Here is a 24958-nt window from a genome sequence, read left to right on the forward strand (position 1 = left end):
TGTCTCCTAACTTTGAGCCTGACCAGTGGTCCCTCTCGGGATCTTCCCCCGGGGGGTATGGTCATCTGCTACTGGTCCAAGGATCCACCCACAACTCTCCTAAATAACTACAGATTGCTAACTCCCTAGCAGATTGCTAACTCCTAACAGAAAGAGGGAGCTACACTCGATTTAGTGCTCACTAATGGAGATAATGTCTCTAATCTCCGGGTGGGTGCCCACCTCAGCATCAGTGATCATCAAACGGTATGGTTTCACATCTCTAATACAATATGGAGAAGTCGCACAAAGACAAGGGTTTTGTGTTTCAAAAACACGGATTTTGTTGAAATGGTGAAGTACCTGGAGGAAGAACTAGAAGGATGGGAGAAAATGAGAGATGTGGAACAAAAGTGGGCCAAACTAAAAGGAGCAATTATTGAACCGACTAATATATATGTTAGAAAAGTAAAGAAAAGCAAGAAAAGAATGAAACCTATCTGGTTCACAAAAGAGGTGGCTGATAAAATAAAAGAGAAAAGAACAGCGTTTAAGAAATATAAAAGATCCCAAAGGGAGGATCACAAGGAAGATTGTGATAAATTGCAGGAAGACCTTGTAAGACTGGAAAAGTGGGCATCAAAATGGCAGATGAAATTTAATGTGAATAAGTGCAAGGTGATGCATATAGGGAAAAATAACCCATTCCATAGTTACACAATGTTAGGTTCCATATTAGGTGCTACTACCCAAGAAAGAGATCTAGGCGTCATAGTGGATAACACATTGAAATCGTCGGTTCAGTGTGCTGTGGCAGACAAAGAAGCAAACAGAATGTTGGGAATTATTAGAAAGGGAATGGTGAATAAAACGGAAAATGTCATAATGCCTCTGTATCGCTCCATGGTGAGACCGCACCTTGAATACTGTGTACAATTCTGGTCGCCGCATCTCAAAAAATATATAATTGTGATGGAGAAGGTACAGAGAAGGGCTACCAAAATGATAAGGGGAATGGAACAGCTCCCCTATGAGGAAAGACTAAAGAGGTTAGGACTTTTCAGCTTGGAGAAGAGATGGCTGAGGGGGGATATGAGAGAGGTGTATAAAATCATGACGACTAGAACGGGTAGATGTGAATCGGTTATTTACAATTTCAGATAATAGAAAGACTAGGGGGCACTACATGAAGTTAGCATGTGGCACATTTAAAACTAATCGGAGAAAGTTTTTTACTCAACGCACAATTAAACTCTGGAATTAGTTGCCAGAGGATGTGGTTAGTGCAGTTAGTATGGCTGTGTTTAAAAAAGGATTGGATAAGTTCTTGGAGGAGAAGTCCATTACCTGCTATTAATCAAGTTGACTTAGAAATTAGCCACTGCTATTACTAGCAACGGTAACATGGAATAGACTTAGTTTTTGGGTACTTCCCAGGTTCTTATGGACAGGATTGGCCACTCTTGAAAGGATGCTGGGCTTGATGGACCCTTGGTCTGACCCAGTATGGCATGTTCTTATGGCATGTTCCTAAGAATATCTGGTAAAACTGAGGGAGATGAAGAAAGTAATCAAGGAAGCAAAAAGTCAAGCGGAAGAAAGGATTGCAAAGAGGTAAAGCAAGGTGACAAAATATTTTTCAGATACATCAGTGAAAGGAGAAAAGTCCAAAGTGGTATAGTGAAATTGAAAGGTGAAAAGGACCAATGGGCAGAGACAGATGAAGAAATGGCAGAAATATTAAACAAATACTTCAGTTTGGTGTTCACTATAGAAGACCCCGGAGAAGGACTGACGCTATTTAACAAGAAACTGGAGGGGATTGGAATGGATGAAACTCCATTTACAGAAGAGAATGTATGGGAAGAGCTAGGAAAACTGAAAGTAGACAAAGCCATGGGGCCTGATGAGGTTCGTCCCAGGATACTGAAAGAGCTGAGAGATGTGCTGACGGCTCCGCTGAATGACCTGTTCAATACATTCCTGGAAACCGGAGAGGTGCCGAGTGATTGGAGAAGAGTGGTGGTGGTCCCTCTTCACAAGAGTGGGAACAGAGAGGAGGCTGGAAACTACAGGCTGGTTAGCCTCACCTCGGTGGTGGGAAAAGTATTGGAGTCGCTGCTGAAGGAAAGAATTAGGGGTGTGGGGGGGGGGAGGGAAATCTGATCGTCGTGTTTTGTTTTTTTTTAAAAATCGTTAAAAATCGTAAATCGGGGGAGGGTGAGAAAACCGGCACACCAAAAAAACCCTAAAACCCACCCCGGCAAAGGTAGCGCCGGCGCCATTTTGAAGATTGGCAATACGGCCCGCATGCTGGAGGTCGCTCCCGGACCCCCGCTGGACTTTTGGCAAGTCTTGTGGGGGTCAGGAGGCCCCTCCAAGCTGGCCAAAAGTCCCTGGGGGTCCAGCGGGGGTCCGGGGGCGATCTCCTGCACGCGTGACGTCGGGAGCCAGGAACCAAAATGGCGCCGGCGCTACCTTTGCCCTGTCACATGATAAGGGCAAAGGGCCACCGGCGCCATTTCTCAATGCAGCCGTGGCCAGAGAGCTGGAGATCGCGCCGGGACCCCCCCCCCCCACTGGACCCCAGGTAATTTAAAACATTTTGGGGGGGTTCGGGAAGGTGGGGGATTTGTTTTAAAGGTTCGGGGTGGGTTTTAGGGTTGTTTTGGTGTGCCGGTTTTCCCGCGCCCTATTTAACGATACAATACAAATGCCCCTGATGATAAATCGGGGGCATTTGTATTGTCTTGTGCACTCTAACGATTTTGGACGATTTTAAAATTATCTGACGATAATTTTAATCATTCAAAAACGATTCACATCCCTAGAAAGAATAGTGAACTATCTACAAACAGCTGAATTGATAGACTTTATTGATAGACTTTATTGATTGGGTAACTAAGGAACTGGATCGTGGAAGAGCATTAGATGTCATCTACTTGGATTTTAGCAAAGCTTTTGATACAGTCCCGCACAGGAGGCTAGTGAATAAAACGAGAAGCTTAGGAGAGAATGCCTAGGTGGTGACCTGGATAGCAAACTGGTTGAAGGACAGAAGACAATGTGTGATGGTAAATGGAACTTACTCAGAAGAGAGAGCGGTGATGAGCGGAGTGCCACAAGGATCGGTGTTGGGACTGGTCCTGTTCAATATCTTCATGAGGGACCTAGCGGTTGGGATAGAAGATAAGGTTTGTCTATTTGTGGATGATACTAAGATCTGCAACAGAGTGGACACGCCGGAAGGAGTGGAGAAAATGAGACGGGATTTAAGGAAGCTGGAAGACTGGTCGAAAATATGGCAGCTGAGATTCAATGCCAAGAAGTGCAGAGTCATGCATATGTGGTTTGGAAATCCAAAAGAAATGTATTCGATGGGTGGTGAAAGGCTGATGTGCACGGAGCAGGAGAGAGACCTTGGGGTGATAGTGTCTAACGATCTGAAGTCGGCGAAACAATGCGACAACGCGATAGCTAAAGCCAGAAGAATGCTGGGCTGCATACAGAGAGGAATATCGAGTAAGAAAAGGGCAGTGATTATCCCCTTGTACAGGTCCTTGGTGAGGCCTCACCTGGAGTACTGTGCTCAGTTCTGGAGACCGTATCTCTGAAGGGACAGAGACAGGATGGAGGCAGTCCAGAGAAGGGCGACCAAAAAGGTGAATGGTCTTCACCGAATGCCTTATGAGGAGAGATTGAAGAATCTAAATATGTATACCCTGGAGGAAAGGAGGAGCAGGGGGGATATGATACAGACCTTCAGATACTTGAAAGGTTTTAATGATCCAAAGTCAACGACAAACCTTTTCTGTTGCAAAAAAATCAGCAGAACCAGGGATCACGATTTAAAACTCCAGGGAGGAAGACTCAGAACCAATGTCAGGAAGTATTTCTTCACAGAGAGTGGTGGATGCCTGGAATGCCCTTCCGGAGGAAGTGGTGAAGACAAACTGTGAAGGATTTCAAAGGGACATGGGATAAACACTGTGGATCCATAAAGTCTAGAGGATGTGAATGAAGAGAAGAGGCATGGGGGTGGCTTGCGGGAATGACGGCTACTACCAGGAAATAATACCTTTATGGAGTCACATACGGTTAATGTGACTCCAACATTGCTCTATGTTTCAACGGCAAGAGGAAATGTGGAAAATAGAATTTGCATTCACAAAAAAGCGTGGAGTAGCTTGCTTGTTACGGAGGTTACTACCCCAAACCAATAATGCCTGATATTTCACTTTCACTGCATATCCAGCATAGCTCACTGCTTCAACGGCAGGGGGGAATGAAGAAAAGATTATTTATATTCAGACAACAACCAACAAGGACTGAATTATATAGTCTGGATAAGCAAATAAGCATGGGAGTAACTTGCTTGTTACGACGGTTACTACCCCGAATCAATTAAGCATGATACTTCACTTGGAATACATATCCAGCACAGCTCACTGCTTCAACGGCAGGGGGGGATGAAGTAAATTGGAATTATATTCAGACAACCAACAAGGACTGATTTGCAAAGGCTGGGTAAACAAATAAGTGTGGGAGTAGCTTGCTTATTGTGGTAGTTACCACCCCTAATCAATTAAGCTAGATATTTCACTAAGATGCAGCTCCAGCACTGCTCTACAGCAATGGTGGGGGTGGAAGTGAAATAGAACCAAAAAGTTACTAAGGGCCAAGAGTATCAGATAAGTATGAGAAAAAAAATAAGTGTGAAGCTTGCTGGGCAGACTGGATGGGCCATTTGGTCTTCTTCTGCCGTCATTTCTATGTTTCTATATAAAATACTAATGAAATTAAAACAAGAAATATCTACCATAATAGTTCATAAAAGACAGCAATTAACATAAAAATCTCACTTTCTCCTAGTATGACTGTTCTAATAATAAACCATTACATCAGTTAAAATATTTTATGATGCTTCCTCTCCAAATGCTCTTCTAAATAACCAAGTTTTTAATGCTTTTTTAAAAGTATGGTAATTTGACTGTAGTCTTAACTCAACTGAGTAAGTTCCATTTACCATCACACATTGTCTTCTGTCCTTCAACCAGTTTGCTATCCAGGTCACCACCTAGGCATTCTCTCCTAAGCTTCTCGTTTTATTCACTAGCCTCCTGTGCGGGACTGTATCAAAAGCTTTGCTAAAATCCAAGTAGATGACATCTAATGCTCTTCCACGATCCAATTCCTTAGTTACCCAATCAATAAAGTCTATCAATAAAGTCTATCAATTCAGCTGTTTGTAGGTAGTTCGCTATTCTTTCTAGGGATGTGAATCGTTTTTGAACAATTAAAATTATCGTCAGATAATTTTAAAATCGTCCAAAATCGTTAGAGTGCACAATACAATACAAATGCCCCCGATTTATTGTCAGGGGCATTTGTATTGTATCGTTAAATAGGGCGCGGGAAAACCGGCACACCAAAACAACCCTAAAACCCACCCCGAACCTTTAAAACAAATCCCCCACCCTCCCGAACCCCCCCAAAATGTTTTAAATTACCTGGGGTCCAGTGGGGGGGGTCCCGGCGCGATCTCCAGCTCTCTGGCCACGGCTGCATTGAGAAATGGCGCCGGTGGCCCTTTGCCCTTATCATGTGACAGGGCAAAGGTAGCGCCGGCGCCATTTTGGTTCCTGGCTCCCGACGTCACGCGTGCAGGAGATCGCCCCCGGACCCCCGCTGGACCCCCAGGGACTTTTGGCCAGCTTGGGGGGGCCTCCTGACCCCCACAAGACTTGCCAAAAGTCCAGCGGGGGTCCGGGAGCGACCTCCAGCACGCGGGCCGTATTGCCAATCTTCAAAATGGCGCCGGCGCTCCCTTTGCCGGGGTGGGTTTCAGGGTTTTTTTGGTGTGCCGGTTTTCCCGCCCTCCCCCGATTTACGATTTTTAATGATTTTTAAAAAAAAACAAAACACGACAATCAGATTTCCCTCCCCCCCACACCCCTAATTCTTTCCTTCAGCAGCGACTCCAATACTTTTCTCACCACCGAGGTGAGGCTAACCAGCCTGTAGTTTCCAGCCTCCTCTCTGTTCCCACTCTTGTGAAGAGGGACCACCACCACTTTTCTCCAATCACTCGGCATCTCTCCCGTTTCCAGGAATGTATTGAACAGGTCACTCAGCGGAGCCGTCAGCACATCTCTGAGCTCTTTCAGTATCCTGGGACGAACCTCATCAGGCCCCATGGCTTTGTCTACTTTCAGTTTTCCTAGCTCTTCCCATACATTCTCTTCTGTAAATGGAGTTTCATCCATTCCAATTCCCTCCAGTTTCTTGTTAAATAGCGTCAGTCCTTCTCCGGGGTCTTCTATAGTGAACACCAAACTGAAGTATTTGTTTAATATTTCTGCCATGTCTTCATCTGTCTCTGCCCATTGATCCTTTTCACCTTTCAATTTCACTATACCACTTTGGACTTTTCTCCTTTCACTGATGTATCTGAAAAATATTTTGTCACCTTGCTTTACCTCTTTGGCAATCCTTTCTTCCGCTTGACTTTTTGCTTTCTTGATTGCTTTCTTCATCTCCCTCAGTTTTACCAGATATTCTTAAGAACATGCCATAAGAACATAAGAACATGCCATACTGGGTCAGACCAAGGGTCCATCAAGCCCAGCATCCTGTTTCCAATCCAGGCCATAAGAAGCCCAAGTGCAGGAGGTCGCTCCCGGACGATCGATCACACGATTCACATCTCTAATTATCATGTTTATTTAATGTATCAGGTTTCTGGGGAGGGCTGCTCACTGCCTGGTTTGGGGATTCTATTGCAGCATCTAAGATTTGCCTGGCCAAGTTAGGCAGTTAGCACTGAAAATCAGCACTAGTCACTTAACTTTCTCCCCTTGACCTAACCCTACTTTTTTGCCACCCATATTTAACTGGCTAAGGCCTGGATTCACTAATGCCGCAAGGCTTAGTGAATCCCGGCGCTAACGGGGGGCGTGGGGGCGAAGCGGGGGGCACGAAATAGGCAGCGAAAATGCTCCTTACCTTTTCGCTGTCGGCGCCATTTTCGCGGAGTGGGCCCCGGTGACGCCCCGACTCCTCCTCTTCCGGGGCCGACTCCGCTCCGATGCAGCTAGCGCAGGCCTGCGCTAAGCTTTCCAGCTATCGCACGCTTGCGCTGGTAGCGCAAGCGTGCGATAGAAAATAAGGTCCTAAATGTTGTAATTTTTGCATTTAGCTGATTAAAGTTGGTCAGAGGGGACAAATTGTTACTGGATTCTGAAATTAGCTAGTTAAAAGTTTTGAAAATCTACTCATATGTTAGTATGCCATTAATTACAAAATAAACAATTTTTCAATCCGCTTCTATAGTCTTGGCTGGTCATGTGGGTATGTAAATTAAATAAATGAATGCCTACATACATAGATAAAATCAGTGCATGCTTACAAGGCTGCAATTAAGCAAACATTAAGAAATAATGCTAACAAAACCAAGGTTATGCCATAACCTGATGAGGTTATGCTATCACCATAAGTAGGCGAAGCAGCTTGGACTGTACCATGGCATGTGTGTAGAAAAGCATCTGCCTGGAAAGCTTATTGTGGTGCAGTGCCAGCAAGCAGCTCCACATACCTTATATACATGGCTTCACGATTAATATCTCTGTAGAAATTCTAGGACAGAAAAACAAATATTATTAAAGTTAATACAGAATATTTTCCTAATGTGTGCTTGGAAAAATCATCAACAGAAAACCCTTTCACTAACATGTGGAACAATTTATGAAAAGTTCACTCCAGTGCAGAAACTATTCTGGTATTCCCATTATGCTATTGGGAATCTTTCATTAACACATTTTTTGCACCAAGAAAAACTGGAGCTAAGCCTTGATGTATCTATTCAACAATTCATTTCTACTTATCAAAAGAGATGCACAAAATAGGGCCTATTTTAAAAAGACCTGGGGACGCGTGTAAGTCCTGGGGCTTTACTAAAGGGGCGTGGGCGGGGACAGAGGCAGGCGCAAAAGGTAAAATAAAAATTTGGGGGGGGGGTTAGAGTAGGGCTAAGGGGAAGAAAGGTTAGGGGAATGGGTGGGAAGGTCAGGTTAGGGGGAAGGGAACGGGGGAAAGCAGCGCGGCTCGGGGCGCACAAGGTGCACAATTGTGCACCCCCTTGCGCACTGACCCTTGATTTTATAACTTGCGCACGCGTCATAAAATCGGGTGTACATGTGCGTGCGCCGGGTAGTGCGCGCCCATGTACGCCCGCGCGCACCTTTTTAAATTCTACTCCCTATATTTTCTATCTCCATCCCAAAATGACTAAGCAAAAGGGAAGGACATTAATCATACACCCTCTCTGTGATACATAAAAAAATACAGAACAAATTCATAACACAACTATGACCCAAAATGTGTTTTCAACCCAGTTGACCTGTATCAAGAGTAATTATGCAGTGTGAAAGCCAATAAATTAATACAAGATTGCAATCTTGGAAGCAACTGATATTCAAAATTATTTTCTTCCTTGCAAGCCAACAACTCAGTTCCTGGCTCACGTGCTCATGACTCCATTTACACAATGCTCACTCACTTACTGTGACCCTCACAATCAACCTTATCCCCTTTTCCTTGGATCAAACACTTCTTACTGACACAGTCACCCCCTCCACTAACACACACCACCTCTCTGCTCACTACAGAGGTGTGAATCTCAAGCAAAGAGAAAGCTAAATTCGGACTTTATGCCCTTCTAAATTATTTGTACAGAATAGTGCTATTCTTGGTTAATTATCACTCCAACTTTATTCAAGATCCATTGATTTTACATTCTTTTTCTTATTTATGACAGAATTTGATATTGATTTCACATTATTTGCTAAAACTCATCACACACACATTTTTATTTGAAAATCTGTAATAGGTTTTGACTTTTTACGTGCATGGTTTAATGTTAGAAGGTACATTCTGCTGAATCTGTGTGCCTGGCAATTTTGTATAGACAAAATATTGTCTGACAGCAGGGGGAATATTTCACCAGTTAGATTTATGTGGTTAAAAGCTAATTTTAATCACTTAAGTGTTACTGTTATGTAATTTTCACCTTGGGCCTTTGGAGAGTGGTGAATAGCAAACCAAAATAATTAATACATAAGTGTGCAGGTAGACAATTTCTTACATGCTGATATCCTAGTATTTGTACAAATACTATGTGATCAGCAGCATATAGGGAATACTTGTATTTGTTTTGTTTATTTAGCTTTTGTCTTTCCATTGGTAGCTCAAAGCGAGTTACACTCAGGTACTGTCTTAAATTAAATTGGAGAATCTAAAATCCTAAAACGAATTAAACAAGCTTTGAAATGAATATAGGAAATGGATGAGGATCATGGTAATGATTTTCTGAATATTTTATGAGGCCGTTATTCAAAGAAAGCTGAGCACCTAACCTAGACATCTCAGTTCTAGATGGCTAAAATTAGGCCTCAGTGTTTGGGTAAGGAACAAAACCTATCCCTCCAGGACAATCAAACATCTTTGTCCCCAGGTGCACCGGTTATCCCCCCACCCCCTTTTCTTGGAAACCTACAGGGACTGCTCCAGCTCCCTGGGGAAGGTACCAAAGGAATACTGGAGGCAGAGGGAGTCACTGTGGGAATTACAGGAAAATTAATGGAGGAGGGAGGTGATTCGACAGGGGAAACCCAAATGATTTCCGAAACCTGCCGAGTAGGGATGGTTATTGCTGGTATAACTATACCTAAAAATAGATAAACCTAAGGTAATTACATTAGAAACAATTTGGCAAGCAATAACAACAATGGAAAAGTTAATATCTTTCAGGTCAATCCAGTAAAGTGCGGACACGTTTACCCCGCTCCTAACCCACTTTCTACTCACTTTCCGGCTGCGTTAGCCCTTCGTGCGATCCACAATCCCCTTTAACCTACTCTTACCGCGTCCTTAAATCCCCGGGTAACCCCTTCCGCACGCGGCATGTATATTACATGTAAACGATCGAATTAGCTATTCCCTACCATCCAGTAACACGCGCCCCGACTATCGCTTTTTTACCCTGCCGTTTTGCTGCGCGTTTAACCTGCTAACTTACCGCCTACCCCTACCCCTGCGTTAGAGGCAGGGGTAAGGGTAGGCGGCAAACTTTCCCCCAGCCCCCGCTCACCTGCCCTGGCCGCGTCAATGGATGCTGGTCTCCGGGGCAGCCCCAGTCCTCTCTCCCCTCCTCCCGAAGCAACGAAAGCGGAAAAAAATCTAAAAATCGAAAAGCACCAAAAAAAAAACTAGCAACGAAGTGGACGGTCGGGATGGCCAGTCCTCTCTCCCCTCCTCCCGAAGCAAGGCTGCTTTACTTTACTGGATTGACCTGACACGCTTTTGAAGCTTTCCCGTATTTTTTCTTCCCCTCCCTCCACTTTCTTCTAGCACTTTGCCTGTTTTCTTTTGTGGGACTCTCGTTTTCACCACTTCAATTCCCTGCTCCCCTCAGCAGCTAAGGCCTCCTCCCTCCTCACAGTCCCATGTGTAAAGCAACGACTAACTTTTTTTTTCGCAGCCGCTCGAGATTGCCAGTCCTCTCTCCCCTCCTCCCGGAGCAAGGCGCAAAAAGCAGCCTTGCTCCGGGAGGAGGGGAGAGAGGACTGGCAGTGTAAAGCAACGACTTACTTTTTCGCAGCCCTCCTCCGAAGACGGACATCGGCTCCCCTGCCTCCCGGAGGCGAAGATGGATGCCTGCATGGGCGAAAGCAGCCCCTGTGCGTGCAATTGGGCCGCTCAAGGCGTGACATCACGCCTTGAGCGGACTGTGAGGAGGGAGGAGGCCTTAGCTGCTGGGGGGAGTAGGGAATTGAAGTGGTGAAAACGAGAGTCCCCCAAAAGAAAACAGGCAAAGTGCAGGAAGAAAGTGGAGGGAGGGAAAGAAAAAATACAAGAAAGCTTCAAAGCGTGTCAGGTCAATCCAGTAAAGTAAAGTAAAGTAAAGCAGCCTTGCTTCGGGAGGAGGGGGGAGAGGACTGGGGCTGCCCCGGAGACCAGCATCCATTGACGCGGCCAGGGCAGGTGAGCGTAGGAGAACCGTCCACTTCCTGGTACCTGTCATTTCAAATGTCATTTGAAATGACAGATACCAGCGTGTCTGTGAAGTGTTAGGCCCGCGCACCCAGGTTACTGTATAGGCGCTGTATAGCGCTCTATACAGTAAAATGGGTTGCGCGGGCCTAACGCTTCACGGACGCTTCTTAGACGCAGCTTGCATTTGCAAGCTATTTACATACAGGATCGAGCGGTAGGTGAGCTGGACTGTGTGTCCGGCAACCGCGGGTGCGCCCGGCACTAATGCAGCTCTCCCTACCGCTCCTTACTGGATTGACCTGTTTATTAGCTACCTCAATGAACAATTCTCAAGAAATGTTAGCTTCGATTGAACCAAGGGTAAATAAAAAATGCAGAGCAAATTGTTGAGATTACAAAAAAGATAACTTCTGTTCAGAAGGTACAAACAACAATGATTCAATCAGAGTTAGGATTAAGAAGGAGATTAGAAAATATGGAGAATAAAATGAGATATCTGAATTTGAGAATTCTCAATTTTCCCAATGTTAAATTGATTTCTCTTAAAGAACAATTTAAAAAATATCTAAAGGATGTATTACTAATATCTCCTGATAAATTACCACAAATTTCAAAAATCTATTTCATTCCATTGGTAAGAAATGAAAGTGAAGGAAAGAAAGAGCATCCTAATATAATCTTGATTTAGATCTGACAGCATATCTAGAGACCCCTTCAGAAGAACAAATTGAACAGAGAGGTACTTTATTAGTTTCTTTCAATTTTCCATCAGAAAAAGATTTGATCTTAAGAACTTTTTTGAAAAATTGAAATAAAATGTTTCTTGGTCAAAAACTACAGATATATCCTGATATTGTAAAGGATACACAGATTCTAAGAAAAATTTTGTTGAACTAAGTCAAGAAGCTAGAAAGATAGGGGCACAGGTTAATATTAGATATTCGTGTAAATACCTAATGCAACATCAAGGAAAAAGGTATATCTATTATGAACGTGAACAAATGAGAAATTATATAGAGGGGTAGATTTTAAAAAAAGAGCGCGATCGCGTACTTTTGTTCGCGCAGCAGGCGCAAACAAAAGTATGCTGGATTTTATAAGATACATGCATAGCCGCGCGTATCTTATAAAATCCTGGATCGGCGCACGCAAGGCTGCCGATTTTGGGCAACCTGCGCGCGCCGAGCCGCACAGCCTGCCTCCATTCCCTCCGATGCCGCTCCGAAATCGGAGCAGCCTCAGAGGGAACTTTCTTTCGCCCTCCCCTCACCTTCCCCTCCCTTCCCCTACCTAACCCACCCCCCCGGCCCTATCTAAACCTCCCCCCTTACCTTTGTCCCTCGATTTACGCCTGCTAGAAGCAGACGTAAATCTACGCGCGGCAGTGGACTGCTGGCACGCCGTCATCCGACCCGGGGGCTTGTCCGGAGGCCTCGACCACGCCCCCGGGCCGGCACCATGCCCCGGCCCCGCCCCCGACACGCCCCCTTTAAAAAACCCTGGGACTTACGCACGTCCCGGGGCTCTGCGCGCGCCGGCGGCCTATGCAAAATAGGCGCGCCGGCGCGCAAGGGCCCTGCTCGCGTAAATCCAGGCGGATTTACACGAGCAGGGCATTTAAAATCCGCTCGAGAGAGTATAAAGAAGTTGCCAGTACTACCTAACCAACCAGGTGAATAATTGAATAAATTGCTGCTACATCTCTCCTAATATTGTAACTGTTTGACAGAATTGTTCCATATTATATGTCCCAGAACCTTCTGTTTCTTTATAACTGTTTTGTGGAAATTAAGTTTTCTGATATAATGATGTAAACTTTATTTTTTGCATTGTATTCTAGAAAAATTGATAAATAAAGAATTAAAAAAAAAATTAGGCCTCAGTTTCTGGCTGAAAATGTTCCTATAACTGAGGGTCCTAAATTTAGGACTGCCATTTATTAGTCCTTATTTAGGGCCCTCAGTTATAGGTACCTGCATTTAGGAGAATTTTCAGCCAAAACTGAGGCCAAATTTTGGTTGCTTTAATTTTAGGTACCTACAACTGGCATCCAGCCCTAGTCAATTTTCAGAAATGCCAATGTAGGCACCTAATGTCCAAAAGTTATACACCTAAATCTTTTGAAAATTGCTGTCTGTCTTTTTATCCTCAATCTCCAGGACAGCAACCAAGTCACTTAAAAAAAATTATTCTCTCCCAGCACCCTCTGCCTCTCTCCCAATCACCTGTTCCTCTTTTGATATGAACATTTCCCAGGGATTCTCAAGTGTTTTCAGTCTGAATACCCAGCCATTTTTAATTGAAGCAAGATAAACTTTCCACTTCAGATAGAATTTTTTTAAGACAGTCCAATGGTCCTGCTCCTCCCACTGATGGCATCCTGGGATGACTTCTTAAAGTTCCAGTTCTGGGGTGGATAGCCACTTTGAGAGCTCCTTTGAGAGGCTTATTATGTTTGTATAAGGGGGTCCCAAAACTGTCACTTATTAGTGCAGCATCAGTGTTTTAACAGACACTGAATGAGGTGAGTGATGGTAGAATAGATAAAGCATGGCAGAAGAGGTCTGATACTCTCCAGTGGGAGGTGTCATGAGCCAACAAAACTGCTATTTCATTGTGGTCAAGGGTTCTTCTTCAGGGTATCTCTCTCCAAGGGGAGTGGACAGCCAGTCTTGCCTCTCATCATGGGAAGGTGGCTGGGGATTAGGTAGCGCCTATACAACCCGCGTCCAACTGTGGGTTATACAGTGCACTCGGCTCACCACCTGACACAGGATCCTGCTCACCAGCAGCCATGGTGGAAACACCCACTGAGAATGTCATACAGCCAAGGCATTGACTCCCTCTGCTCTGCACTCTCTTCTGCATATGAAGAAGCGTGGTGCCTTGGCATTTTTCTGAGTTCCCAGTAAATCCAGGTGAAGCTTGCCCCACCTGCAACAAATGAGAGCTATTGCTTCCTCTGACAGCTCCCACTCTCCGGGATCCAGCTGTTGACGGCTGAGAAAATCCACTTGAACATTGTCGGTCCTGGCTATGTGAGAGGCCACTATCAACTGCAGATGCCGCTATGCCCACTGGCTTAGCTCTTGAGCCTCCAGAGTCACCGCTAACTCTTGATACCACCCTCCCTGATGAAATAAGCCACCATCGTTGCATTGTCAGACAATAATCTGACTGGATATCTACGCAAGAAAGGGAGAAACACACACAGTGCCAACCTCACTGCTCTCGTCTCTAAGCAGTTGAAAGACCAAGACTTTCCTCCACCGACCACTAACCTTGCACCAATTGATCTTGACAAACAGCTCACCAACCGGAGAGTCTGGCATCGGTGGAAACCTCTGAGCACTGCGGAACCTCCAAGTCGACCCCTCGACACAAATGGACCCAACCAGGCTACCATGAGACTAACTCCGACTAACTCCGTAAGTGGCAGTGGAAGCTGAAAACTGCTTCAACAATGGATCCCACCAGGACAATAACACTGCCTGCAGAGGTCCCACATGAGCAAATGCCCAAGGCACGAGCTCCAACATGGACACCATGGAGCTGAGAGCCTGTAGGTAATCCCAGACCCTGGGCATGAAGCGTTCTCCCAGAAATTCCAACACATACAATGGGCTACGTTGACTCTTGGACCAACTGACTACCCAGCTGAGTGACCATGAATGCTGCAGCACCAGCTCCACCATTTGTCTTAAATCGGTCTCAGACTTTGCCCGAATGAGCTAGACATCCAGATACAAGCTTTTAGCACTCCCTCCTTCCTCAGGGGTGCTGCCATCACCACCATCACCTTGGTGAAGGTCCACGGGGCCTATGCCAGCCTGAATGGCAGGGCGCAAATTGAAAATGCATGCTGAGAATATTGAACCATAGAAACCTCTGATGGTCGGGCCGGATTCCTATATGCACAAACTCCGCGGTCAGATCCAGGGATGCCCAGAACTCCCCATTTGTACACTGCTGCAATAACTGAGCGAAGAGTTTCCATATGAAAACAAGCAACTTTGAGAGACACACGTTCACTTTCTTCAAATCCAGAATTGGACGAAAGGGAAATGGAGTAACTCTCCGTCCCATGTTCTTCCACGTGGATGGGAACAATGGCTTCTAGCATCTGAAGACAGACGAGGGTCTTCCACACTGCATCTCTTTTTTGTATGGATGCACAAGGTGAGACCATGAATAGAACCCTTAGTGGACGCGCAAACTCTAAGATTTTAACCTTGCCTTATCACGCTTAAGACCTCCAGGTCCATAGTAAGTTTGGCCCACTCCTCGTAAAAAAGAGTCAACCAACCCCCTAAAACCAGGATGGAGGACTGGACCAGCATCACCACATTATGTGGAATTGGCTCCAGTGCCTGCCTGGCCAGGACTATCTTTGTTCGGCTTCCTGACTCAAAAGGATTGGTTCCAGGATTGCTGCCTTCCTGAGGCTTGATTCTGGGCTCCTCAAATTGCTCGAAACTGAGAGTGAACAGAAGAGGAAATTCGTGCTCCCTTAGGCTTGTCCTCAGGTAACTTGAGAACCTTATTCTCTTCAAGATGTTTTATCAGCTCCTCCAATCCCCAAACAGAAGCTTTCCCTTAAAGGGCAACTTTCCTAACTGGAATTTGGATGAGACATCCCCCGACCAGTTGCACAACCAAAGGAGTCTCCTGACCGAGACAGTCGACATCACTGTCCTAAAGGATGTCCTGATGAGGTCATACAGTGCCAAAGACTACAGCAGCTTCCAGCCATTCTGCTTGCTTAGACTCCTGGGAGGATATGGACTTGTCAGCCGGCAACTGCTGTACCCAATGCAGCCCAGCTTGAAGCATAAAACTGCTGCATACTCGTAGGCCGAGCGCAGACACTTCAAAATTCTTCTTTGGATGGACCTCCAGCTTCCTAGCCTGCAGATTCTTCAAAGCCATGGCACCAGCCACCAGGATAGCTGTCTTCTTGGACACGGCTGACACTGAGGCGTTCATCTTTGGAAGTCGAAAGATTTCCAGGGTGACCTCTGGTAAAGGATATAACTTCACCAAAGCCTATCCAACCTTCAAACCCGCCTCTGGAGTCACTCTCTGACTACTAGTTCTTTTTCTTTTCTTGATAGACTCATGAAAAGGAAACACCATCACGGGACCCCTTATGCCATCCCCGACCGAGTCCACCTCCACGTGATCAGATGTTTTCTGTTGAACTTTCAATTATAACTGCCAAAAAATAGGGAAATAGGGGTCCCAAAACTTCCCTGTGAAACAGACGCACCACATTAGGATGGACTCTATTCACAGGTGGGCCTTCCCCCCCCTGTCTCTTCTCCAGTTCTTGCTCTCCCAGGTAAGGAACCATAGTAGAAGAATATGTTCCAGTTGGCTCTCTGACCTCGGAAAAAGTTGGAGTAAAAAATCCGCCGACGCAGAGCACTGCGAGGGCCCTCCCAAAGGCTCGCCGAACTGTGGTAGCCCCCGATAAACCTGAGGCCTTAGCTCTCTTCATGGCCCGTGGCCAGGATGTGGTGTCAGGCTTGAACCCTCGCCACCCCATGGCTTTAGATATCTTCCAACAATTTTTCGAATCAAATACCCCGTATTACCGTATGGTAATACGTTGTCTGTCGGCGTCTTGAAAGTCAATACCCATACGATGAAGGTGAATGATACGCATCCAGTAGAGAATTTAGAGCACCGAGGAATAACGGAATAATGTGAATTGGGTTTTACAAATTTGATTCGAAAAATTGTTGGAAGATATCCAGTGAATATAAGAGATGAGTTGGTGATGTAAAAACGCTGTGGAGAGAAGTGTTGTACACTACAAAAGTTTGAAGGTTCGTGAAAGCGGGGTACTGTTATTTCCAATTGAGAGTGAAAGAAAATACCAGAGAGTATTGTAAAAGACAATCCCTGAAGAAGCCTTGGGTAAATCCATGCCAGCTGTGTCCCATTAAATAATGTCTATCTATATGTTCTGTGATTTTAAAATTTATAATAGTTTCCACGATTTTTTCCCAGCACTGAAGTCAGGTTTACTGGTCTATAGTTTCCTGGGTCACCTCTGGAGCCTTTTTTATTTATCGGGAATTACATTGGCCACCTTCCAATCTTCAGGTACAACGGATTATTTTAATGACAGGTTACAAATTACTTGTAATAGGTCTGAAATTTCATTTTTCTTTCAGAATCCTGGGGTGTATACCATATGGTCTAGGTAATTTGCTACTCTTGTTTATCAATCTGGCCTACTACATCATCCAGGTTCACCGTGATTTGGGTCAGTTCATCTGAATCATCATCCTTGGAAACTGTCTCCGGAACAGATATCTCTCTAACATCCTCCTCAGCAAACACCGAGGCAAAACATTAATTTAGTCTTTCCATGATGGCCTTATCTTCCCTAAGTGCCCCTTTAACCCCTCGATCATCTAACGGTCCAACCAACTCCCTCGCAGGCTTCCTGCTTCGGATATATTTTTTGTAGATCATCCACCACTGCATCTTCCTCCTGCTCCCGGTTGTGATAATGACACATATCTAGGGGAAGAGATTTGGTTGATCAGTTCATTATCAGTACTGACCAGCCAGGTCTCAGTTATAGCCATAACATCTGGTGAGGAACCATGTATCAAATAAAAAATAATCTGACCTTTTTTTCTGACTGATTGAGCATTCACTAACGTTAGAGAAATCACTGAAAGTGTTACAGAGAGTGGGATAATGCTAATCAGTAATGGTTTCAAATTACCAGGTCTATGACAGTTATAAGTCTTTTTCAGATCAGCATATCTCCCATTCCCCATTATAACAGGAGTTGATTGAGAATCAGAAGAAACCTGATCTCAAAGAGACATACCACAGAAGATCTACCTAGCCAGCCACCTCCCCCTTGGGATGAGGCACGGGTTCTAGTGGCTAGTAGGACTTTCCAGGTCTGAGTCAAAGGTGGTGATGAAAGGCTGGGTCATGGCAGGTAGTAAGCAGAACAAAGCTGAGACTCCTTCCAAGGAGGAACAGGCTGACTGCAAGGAAAGTAGAGGTCTGATATGAGATCAAAGCAGACTGAAGAAAAGCAAAGTCAAGGTCCAGTCCAAGGTCTAGGTAGGCTGAAGACAAACGAAGTCAAGGTCAATTCCGAGGTCATGGCAGGCTCAATACAAGCAAACGAGGTCCAGTCCAATTTCAAGGCAGGCTGTAGACAAGGTGAAGTCCAGATCTGATCCGAGGTCAAGCCATGAAATTCAAGCCAGAGGAAGAAGGTTGGGGCATGGGCAAGGATAAGATGGGAACCAGAAGGCAGGAGAAGGATGAGGAGTGGGAGAGGAACAAATCACAACCAAGCAAGAACAAGGAGATAAGGAGATAAGGAACCAGTAAACCAGTAAACCAGAGAAGCAGGAGATCTGTTGTAAAGGTGAGAGCTTGCTGCAAGAGCGGCATTTAAATCCCCTGGCAGAGTGACATTATTGGCTGGCACTGCAAGACAGTTTCCCATCGAGGTGCTTATAAAGGCCGGAAGTGTGCGTGCCTAAGAAGTCTGTAGCAGAGGGCATCAAGGACCCTGGAAGGGGCATTCTGGGTTCTCTCTCATGAACAATGAAGAGGGGAAAAGATCCAGAAGATTCCTAGGTGTGATTGTCATATGAAAACTTTGCCCAAGGTAGTAATTGGGCCCAGTCGTTCTGGTGTTCTGACACACTTAGGTCCTAAGAAAAGCTGTCAAGGTATGGTTGGTTCTTTTGGTGAGTCTGTTGGATTGGGGGTGAAATGTAGAGGAAAAGTTGAAAGATATATTGATTCCTCCAAAACCTCGAAGTGAACTGGACCCCCTGGTTGCTCACTATATGTTCTGATAAGCCAGAAGATCTCCTGGAAAAACTGATGTGCAAGGTTGGTTGAGGAAAGTACAGAAGTTGGGGAATGAAATGCACTATTTTTGAGATGTGCTCCTGATGGGGAAAGATTCGTAACAAAGTCAGTGGATATATGGGTCACAGCTTGTCAGGAGCTGGCAGAAGCTGCAGGAGCCCCCAAGAGCATTGGTGAGATGGTTTATTGCGGGCAGTTAGGGCAAGAGTCCACATATACCCAGATGTCCTGGACCAATAAAAGCCACAAATACTGGTGGGAAATTAATTCTGTCATCTTTCAGACACCCTGACATCCACCTAATTTAGAATCATGACCGCACTTCAGCACCTTGTCTCTGAGATGTGTTACCATCTGGTACGGAGAAGGAAGTGGTGGCGAGAATCTTAGCTGGATCCAAGATAAATTGGGATTCAGTGTGGTATCCACAGAGCCAAACAAGCGAGATAAGGCATATGGTCTAGCATTCTTCTCACTTGGATGAAAAGTCAGGTGAAAGTTGAATCTGTTGAAAAGTAGGGACCAGCGATCTTGGTGGAGACTGAATCTTTTGGCCTCCTGGAGGTACAGAAGATTTTAATGATCTGTTGTGATGCTAATGGGATGTTTGGCCCTCTCTAAAAGGTGTCACCATTCTCCAAGAGCGAGCTTAATGGCCAACAGCTCCTGGTCCCCAATCGTGCAGTTCTTTTCAGCAGGAGAGAATTTCTGGGAAAAGAATGAACAAGGATGAAGTTTGCCATCTGAAACTACTTGCTAAAGAAACTCTCCAACTCTGACTAAAGAAGCATCCACTTTGAGAAAGAAGGCCTGATCCAGGTTCTGATGTCGTAGGAAGGAAGCAGATGTAAAGGTTTCTTTGAGTTGTCCAAAATTCGAATTGCATCCTCTGGCCAATCTTTAGGATTAGAACCATAAGCGGTGCAGTAAGCAAAGAATAGTGAGAGATACATTGGCAATAGTAATTTGTGAATACCAGGAAGGTTTGCAGGGCTTTACGTCCTACTGGACAGGGCCTTTGATAGCTGAGAGTTTAGCTGGATCCATTTTCAACACTTGTGTGGAAATGATATAGCCTATTAATGATAACTCTGATTGTTCGAAGAAACATTTTTCCAATTTTGCATATAGGTGATTGTCACAAGTCATTGGAGGACCGTTCTGACCTGCAAACAGTGTTGGGCAAGTGTCCAAGAGAAAATTAGAATATCGTCAAGGTAGACCAAAATGCATGTCTGCAGAAGGTCCCTGAAAACCTTATGTATGAAGTGTTGAAACTCTGCTGGGGCACTGGACAGCCCAAAAGGCATGACAAGATGTAATGTTCGTAATGCGTATCTGATTCTTACCAAGTTATATGCCCCCCCACCACCCCCAAGATCAATTTAGTGAGAATCTGTGCTCCCTGGAGTCGGTCAAAGAGCTCAGAGATAAGGGGTAGTAGATATTTATTTTTTATGGTAATGGCATTCGGACCACAGCAGTCAATATAGGGTCTAAGAGACCCATCCTTTTTAGTGACAAAGGACATCCCAGCTCCTGCCGGCGATGAGGGAGGGAGGGTTGAAACCCCTATCTAGGTTCTCTTTAATATATTGTGATATGGGCTGACACTGATTGAGGGTAGATCCTCCCACGAGGCAGTATTTTCTCCATTTGAAGATCTATGGGGCAATCATAGTCCCAGTGAGGGAAAACAGTCTCTGCTTGCTTCTTACTAAGTACGTCTATGTAGGCCGCATAGACTTGCAGAATGCCAGGGGGTATTGCAAGATCCGAGACAGCAATGATGGTAGAAGGGACAACTGGATCAAGGCAATGCTGAAAGCAGTAGGAACTCCAGGATGTCCCCTGTAAAGCAGTCCATGGTAGGCCCATGTTACTAGAGCCAAGTAATTCCAGGACTAGGGAATTAAAAGAGCTATTGAGAACATAAAACAAAATCCATTCACAATGCAGGAGGCCCATCCTGAGGGCAATGGTTCTCCATAAATCAAGATTAGGAGTTGATGGGGCAATGGATCTACTGGAATGGCATGACGGCAAATTGCCTGCCACAACTGAATAAAGTAAGGCTTTGGTCAGAAACTTCTGGGTATTGGTATGGAGGTAGACTGGCAGGATTATTTGTAAAAGGGGAGGGTTAGTTGAGAGACCTAGAGCTGCCTCCCCAACCAGCTCTAGGGACCGGAGTTTGCCAGCCTCAAGGGACAAGCACTGATGTGATGCCCGGAGGCAGCACAATAGGGGCACAAGTTCTGAAGCTGTCACTGACATCTCTCATGCTCTGTCAGGCAGGAACACTCCTTTTGATTAGGTTCTTCCTGGGAAGTCGAAGGATTAACCTCTTTGGTAAGAACCATTAGAAGGCACTGGAACCTGGGTGCCAAGTGGGGTGTTGTGCAGGATTGGCTTTGCTCCTGAGATCTTTCTTTAAAATGGATGTCGATGTGCATGTAGATGATGATCAGCACATCCAAAGACATGGGAATCTCCCACCCAACCAGCTTGTCTTTGATATGGGCACCAAGAACTTGCCAGAACACAGTGGTTAGATTATTGTCATTCCAGTGAAGTTCCGCCGTCAGGGTCTGAAACTGAATTGTGTACTGGCTCATCATTGAAAACCTTGGCAGAGACACAGAAAATTGGTCACAGCGGAAGAGGAGTGACCCGGTTCCACGAATACTTTTCAGAAACATACCAGTAACTCATCTAGGTTGTTGAGCCTGGAGTCATTATGTTCCCATAGCAGAGATGCCCAGGCTAAAGCCTGCCCAGTGAGGAGAGAGAGGATGTAAACCACTCTCGCCCAGTCTGAGGGGAAGCTTGTCGATTGTAATTCAAACACAATCTGATATTGGTTCAGGAACCCTCTTCAGGGATGGTGAATGCCAGACACCCCAGATGGGATTTGTTGTACTGGGGCACTGCAACTGGTGGCTATGGAACCAAGTTCTGTGGCTGGACAGAATCCATGCATTGGCATGGCATTTGATTGGAGCCTTGGTGCTGCTGGACTTGCAAGGCCAAGCCTTGAAAAAGCTGAAACACTGGAGAGTCAGTAGAACTCATGGCCTTCACAATCTGTCATGATATGAGGTAGTAAACCTGTGCAAGCACAACAAAGACCTTAATAGGTGGCAGCTGACGCACCAAAGAAGATCATCTGCCTAGCCAATCACCTCATCCTTAGTTTCAACCTGTGGGTTCTGGCAGTCAGCAGGACTTTCCAAGTACGAGTCGAAGATGGTGGTGAAAGGCTGGATCATGGCAGGTTGTTGAGAAGAGAGAAGCTGGGACACCGTCCAAGGAGGAGCAGGCTGAAGGAAAGCAAAGACAAGGTCTGGTCCAAGGATTTATCCAGCTAAATAGCATTTGCTTATGGACCCCTGAATATCTGAACTATGCTCCAGAATAATGCCATGGAGCAGATCTGACTTAGATTTCAAAGAACATACATTAAGAAAGCAATTCTGAAAGTGGTAATAGTTGGTGGAAACTTCGTAAACATTAAAGATTGAACAGCAACAAAATTAGGCAATGGACTAATAATGTTTAAATCATTTGTTAAGCTTTGAGAAAATCACCTATGGCCACAAATAATCTGAATAGTAGTAGGCAGCTGAGTACAATCCTCACAGAAAACTACTCAGAAATATATAGCAGGACAAGTGGAAGAGGTCACTCACCAGTAGGTTAACTGTGCAGCTCATGCGGTTGTCCTTGCTCTCATCATTCATCACTGCCCTGTAATCCAGTAGTTTTTCTAAAAGACCTTTCACCAAGTTAACAAAGTTCTCGAGTGGCTGGAAAATGTCCAGAAATTCGGATGCACACTCCAGCAATCTGGAAAGCACAGGCAGGAGAAGTTAGTAATAAACCAGGGTTGCTTGTGAGATAAGACAGACATTACCATCTATTCCAAATGTGTGGGAGACTCAAGGTGAAGCTGAATTATGCAGTATGGCAGACATTATTATATGGCATGTTGTCTGGTGTGACTGACCTGAATGCTCCATTTCTTCATATCATTTTATAATGTTATGTAGAAAAGCACTGGATAAAACTACAAAGCTGTGAAATTTCCCAATCTAATCCAATTATTGCCGCCAATGCACTGTGTGGCCTTCAACAACTCCTCTGTGATAAAACTTAGATTGTAAGCTCTTTTGCAGAAGGAACCTTACAACTATAATACTATTTATTACATCTATGGTATAACTAAACATATGCAGTACTGCACATAAGTTCCTGCTCCATGGAGTTTACAATCTAGTCAAGATACACAGACAAAAAAAAAAGAGAAATTACTACTTACCTGATAATTTTCTTTTCTTTAGGACAGTCAGATGAATCCAGAACAAGTGGGTTATGCACCTCTACCAGCAGATAGAGATGGAGCAAACTGACAGCACAGTATATATTCCCCTGCAGTGGCATCAGCCTACCAGTATTCTCTTCAAAAGCAACTGTGGACAGATGGGCAAAAAACTTGATTAAAAACAGATAGCCATTTCAATACTCGGCCAACAGGCAACAGTGAGCTCAGATAAGAATGTAGAAACATTAGTTTAGAGACTGGACTAACACTTACCAGTAAGCCCTGTAACAAGTAGTCATACAGGAGGACCATACTAGAAACATTCGGCAACCAAGGGAGGGACGTTGGATTCATCTGACTGTCCTAAAGAAAAGGAAATTATCAGGTAAGTAGTAATTTCTCATTTCTTAGCACCCAGTCAGAAGAATCCAGAACAAGTGGGATGTACCCAAGCTATTCCTGAATAGGGCGGGAGGCTGCCCGCGGTCCAGTGAAAACTGCACATGCTGCGTCCTCTTGGGTCTGCACATCCAGACGATAAACTTGGAAAAGGTGTGTAAGGAGAACTACATCACCACTCAGCAAATGTCAACAAGAGACAACAATCTAACTTCCGCTCATGACACTGCCTGAGCCCTATTGGAATGAGCCCTAACCTGACTAGGTAATGGCTTGCCAGCATCAATGTATGCTGCCATGACTACCTCCTTAATCCAGCAAGCTATTGTAGCCCGCAAAGCCAGCTCTTCTTGCTTAGTACCATAGTGAAGGACAAACAAGCGATCCATTTTCTGTAAAGGCTCAGTAACCTCCAGATACCAGACGATATGTCTCTTGACATCCAAGGGTCACAACAGACGATACTCCTCTACATCTCTCTCTCTCTGTCCAAACATGGCAGGCAGATGGACTGATTCAAGTGAAAATTGGTGACCACCTTCAGTAAAAAAGAAGGAACAGTATGCAGCTGTATCACCCCTGGAGTCACCAGAATAGCTCCCGACAAGACAAGGCCTGCACTTGGAAACTCTCCACGCAGAACAAATTGCCACAAGAAACACCGTTTTCAAGGTCAGTAACTACAAAGACAGGGTACGCAACAATCTAAACATAGGACCTGCTAAGAAATCCAAGACCAAATTTAGACTCCGTAAGGGTACTGGAAACCGCAAGGGAGGATGAAGATGTTTCACTCCTTTCAGGAAATGGGCCACGGAACCACCATTCACCAGGCCCCTGAAACAGGCGAGAGCCGCTTCTTGTACCTTTAAGGAATTAAGGGCAAAACCTTTATTCAAGTCATCCAGCAAAAATTCCAAAATGAGTGTAATCTTAGCTAAATGAGGAAGAGTACCTTGATCCTCACACCAGGCCTCAAACACTCACCAAACTCACTCATCGTTCAAGGAAGTAGAGAATTTTCTAGCCCTAAGCAAGGTGGAAATCATGGCCACCGAGTATCCACGTTTCAGCAAACGAACCCTCTCAAGGGCCATACTGTAAGACAAAATTGAGTCGGATCTTCATGAAGAACCGGACCCTGACTTAGCTGGTTCCTGAGTGCTGGAAGTCAAAGCAAATCCACATACCATGACTTCCTGGGCCAATCCGGAGCAACCAAGAGAACAATCCCTCTGTGGTGCTCAGTCCATCAGATTAATCTGCCCAACATGGGCCATGGAAGAAAGGCATACAACAACTTGTCTTCCAGCCACTCATGCACCAGGGCATTGATCC

The 24958-nt window shown here is 45.0% G+C and overlaps 1 protein-coding gene across 1 annotated transcript in view; it reads right to left on the reverse strand.

The window, feature by feature from the left end:
- The window catches only part of LOC115079628 (dedicator of cytokinesis protein 2-like), a 991955-nt gene that overhangs the window by 213224 nt on the left and 753773 nt on the right, over window positions 1–24958 (reverse strand). The window contains 2 exon segments of the mRNA XM_029583335.1: window positions 7574–7614; window positions 22590–22746. Coding sequence (XP_029439195.1) covers window positions 7574–7614; window positions 22590–22746 — 198 coding nt within the window.

Source organism: Rhinatrema bivittatum, chromosome 18, assembly GCF_901001135.1.
Source record: "Rhinatrema bivittatum chromosome 18, aRhiBiv1.1, whole genome shotgun sequence".
NCBI lineage: Eukaryota > Metazoa > Chordata > Amphibia > Gymnophiona > Rhinatrematidae > Rhinatrema > Rhinatrema bivittatum.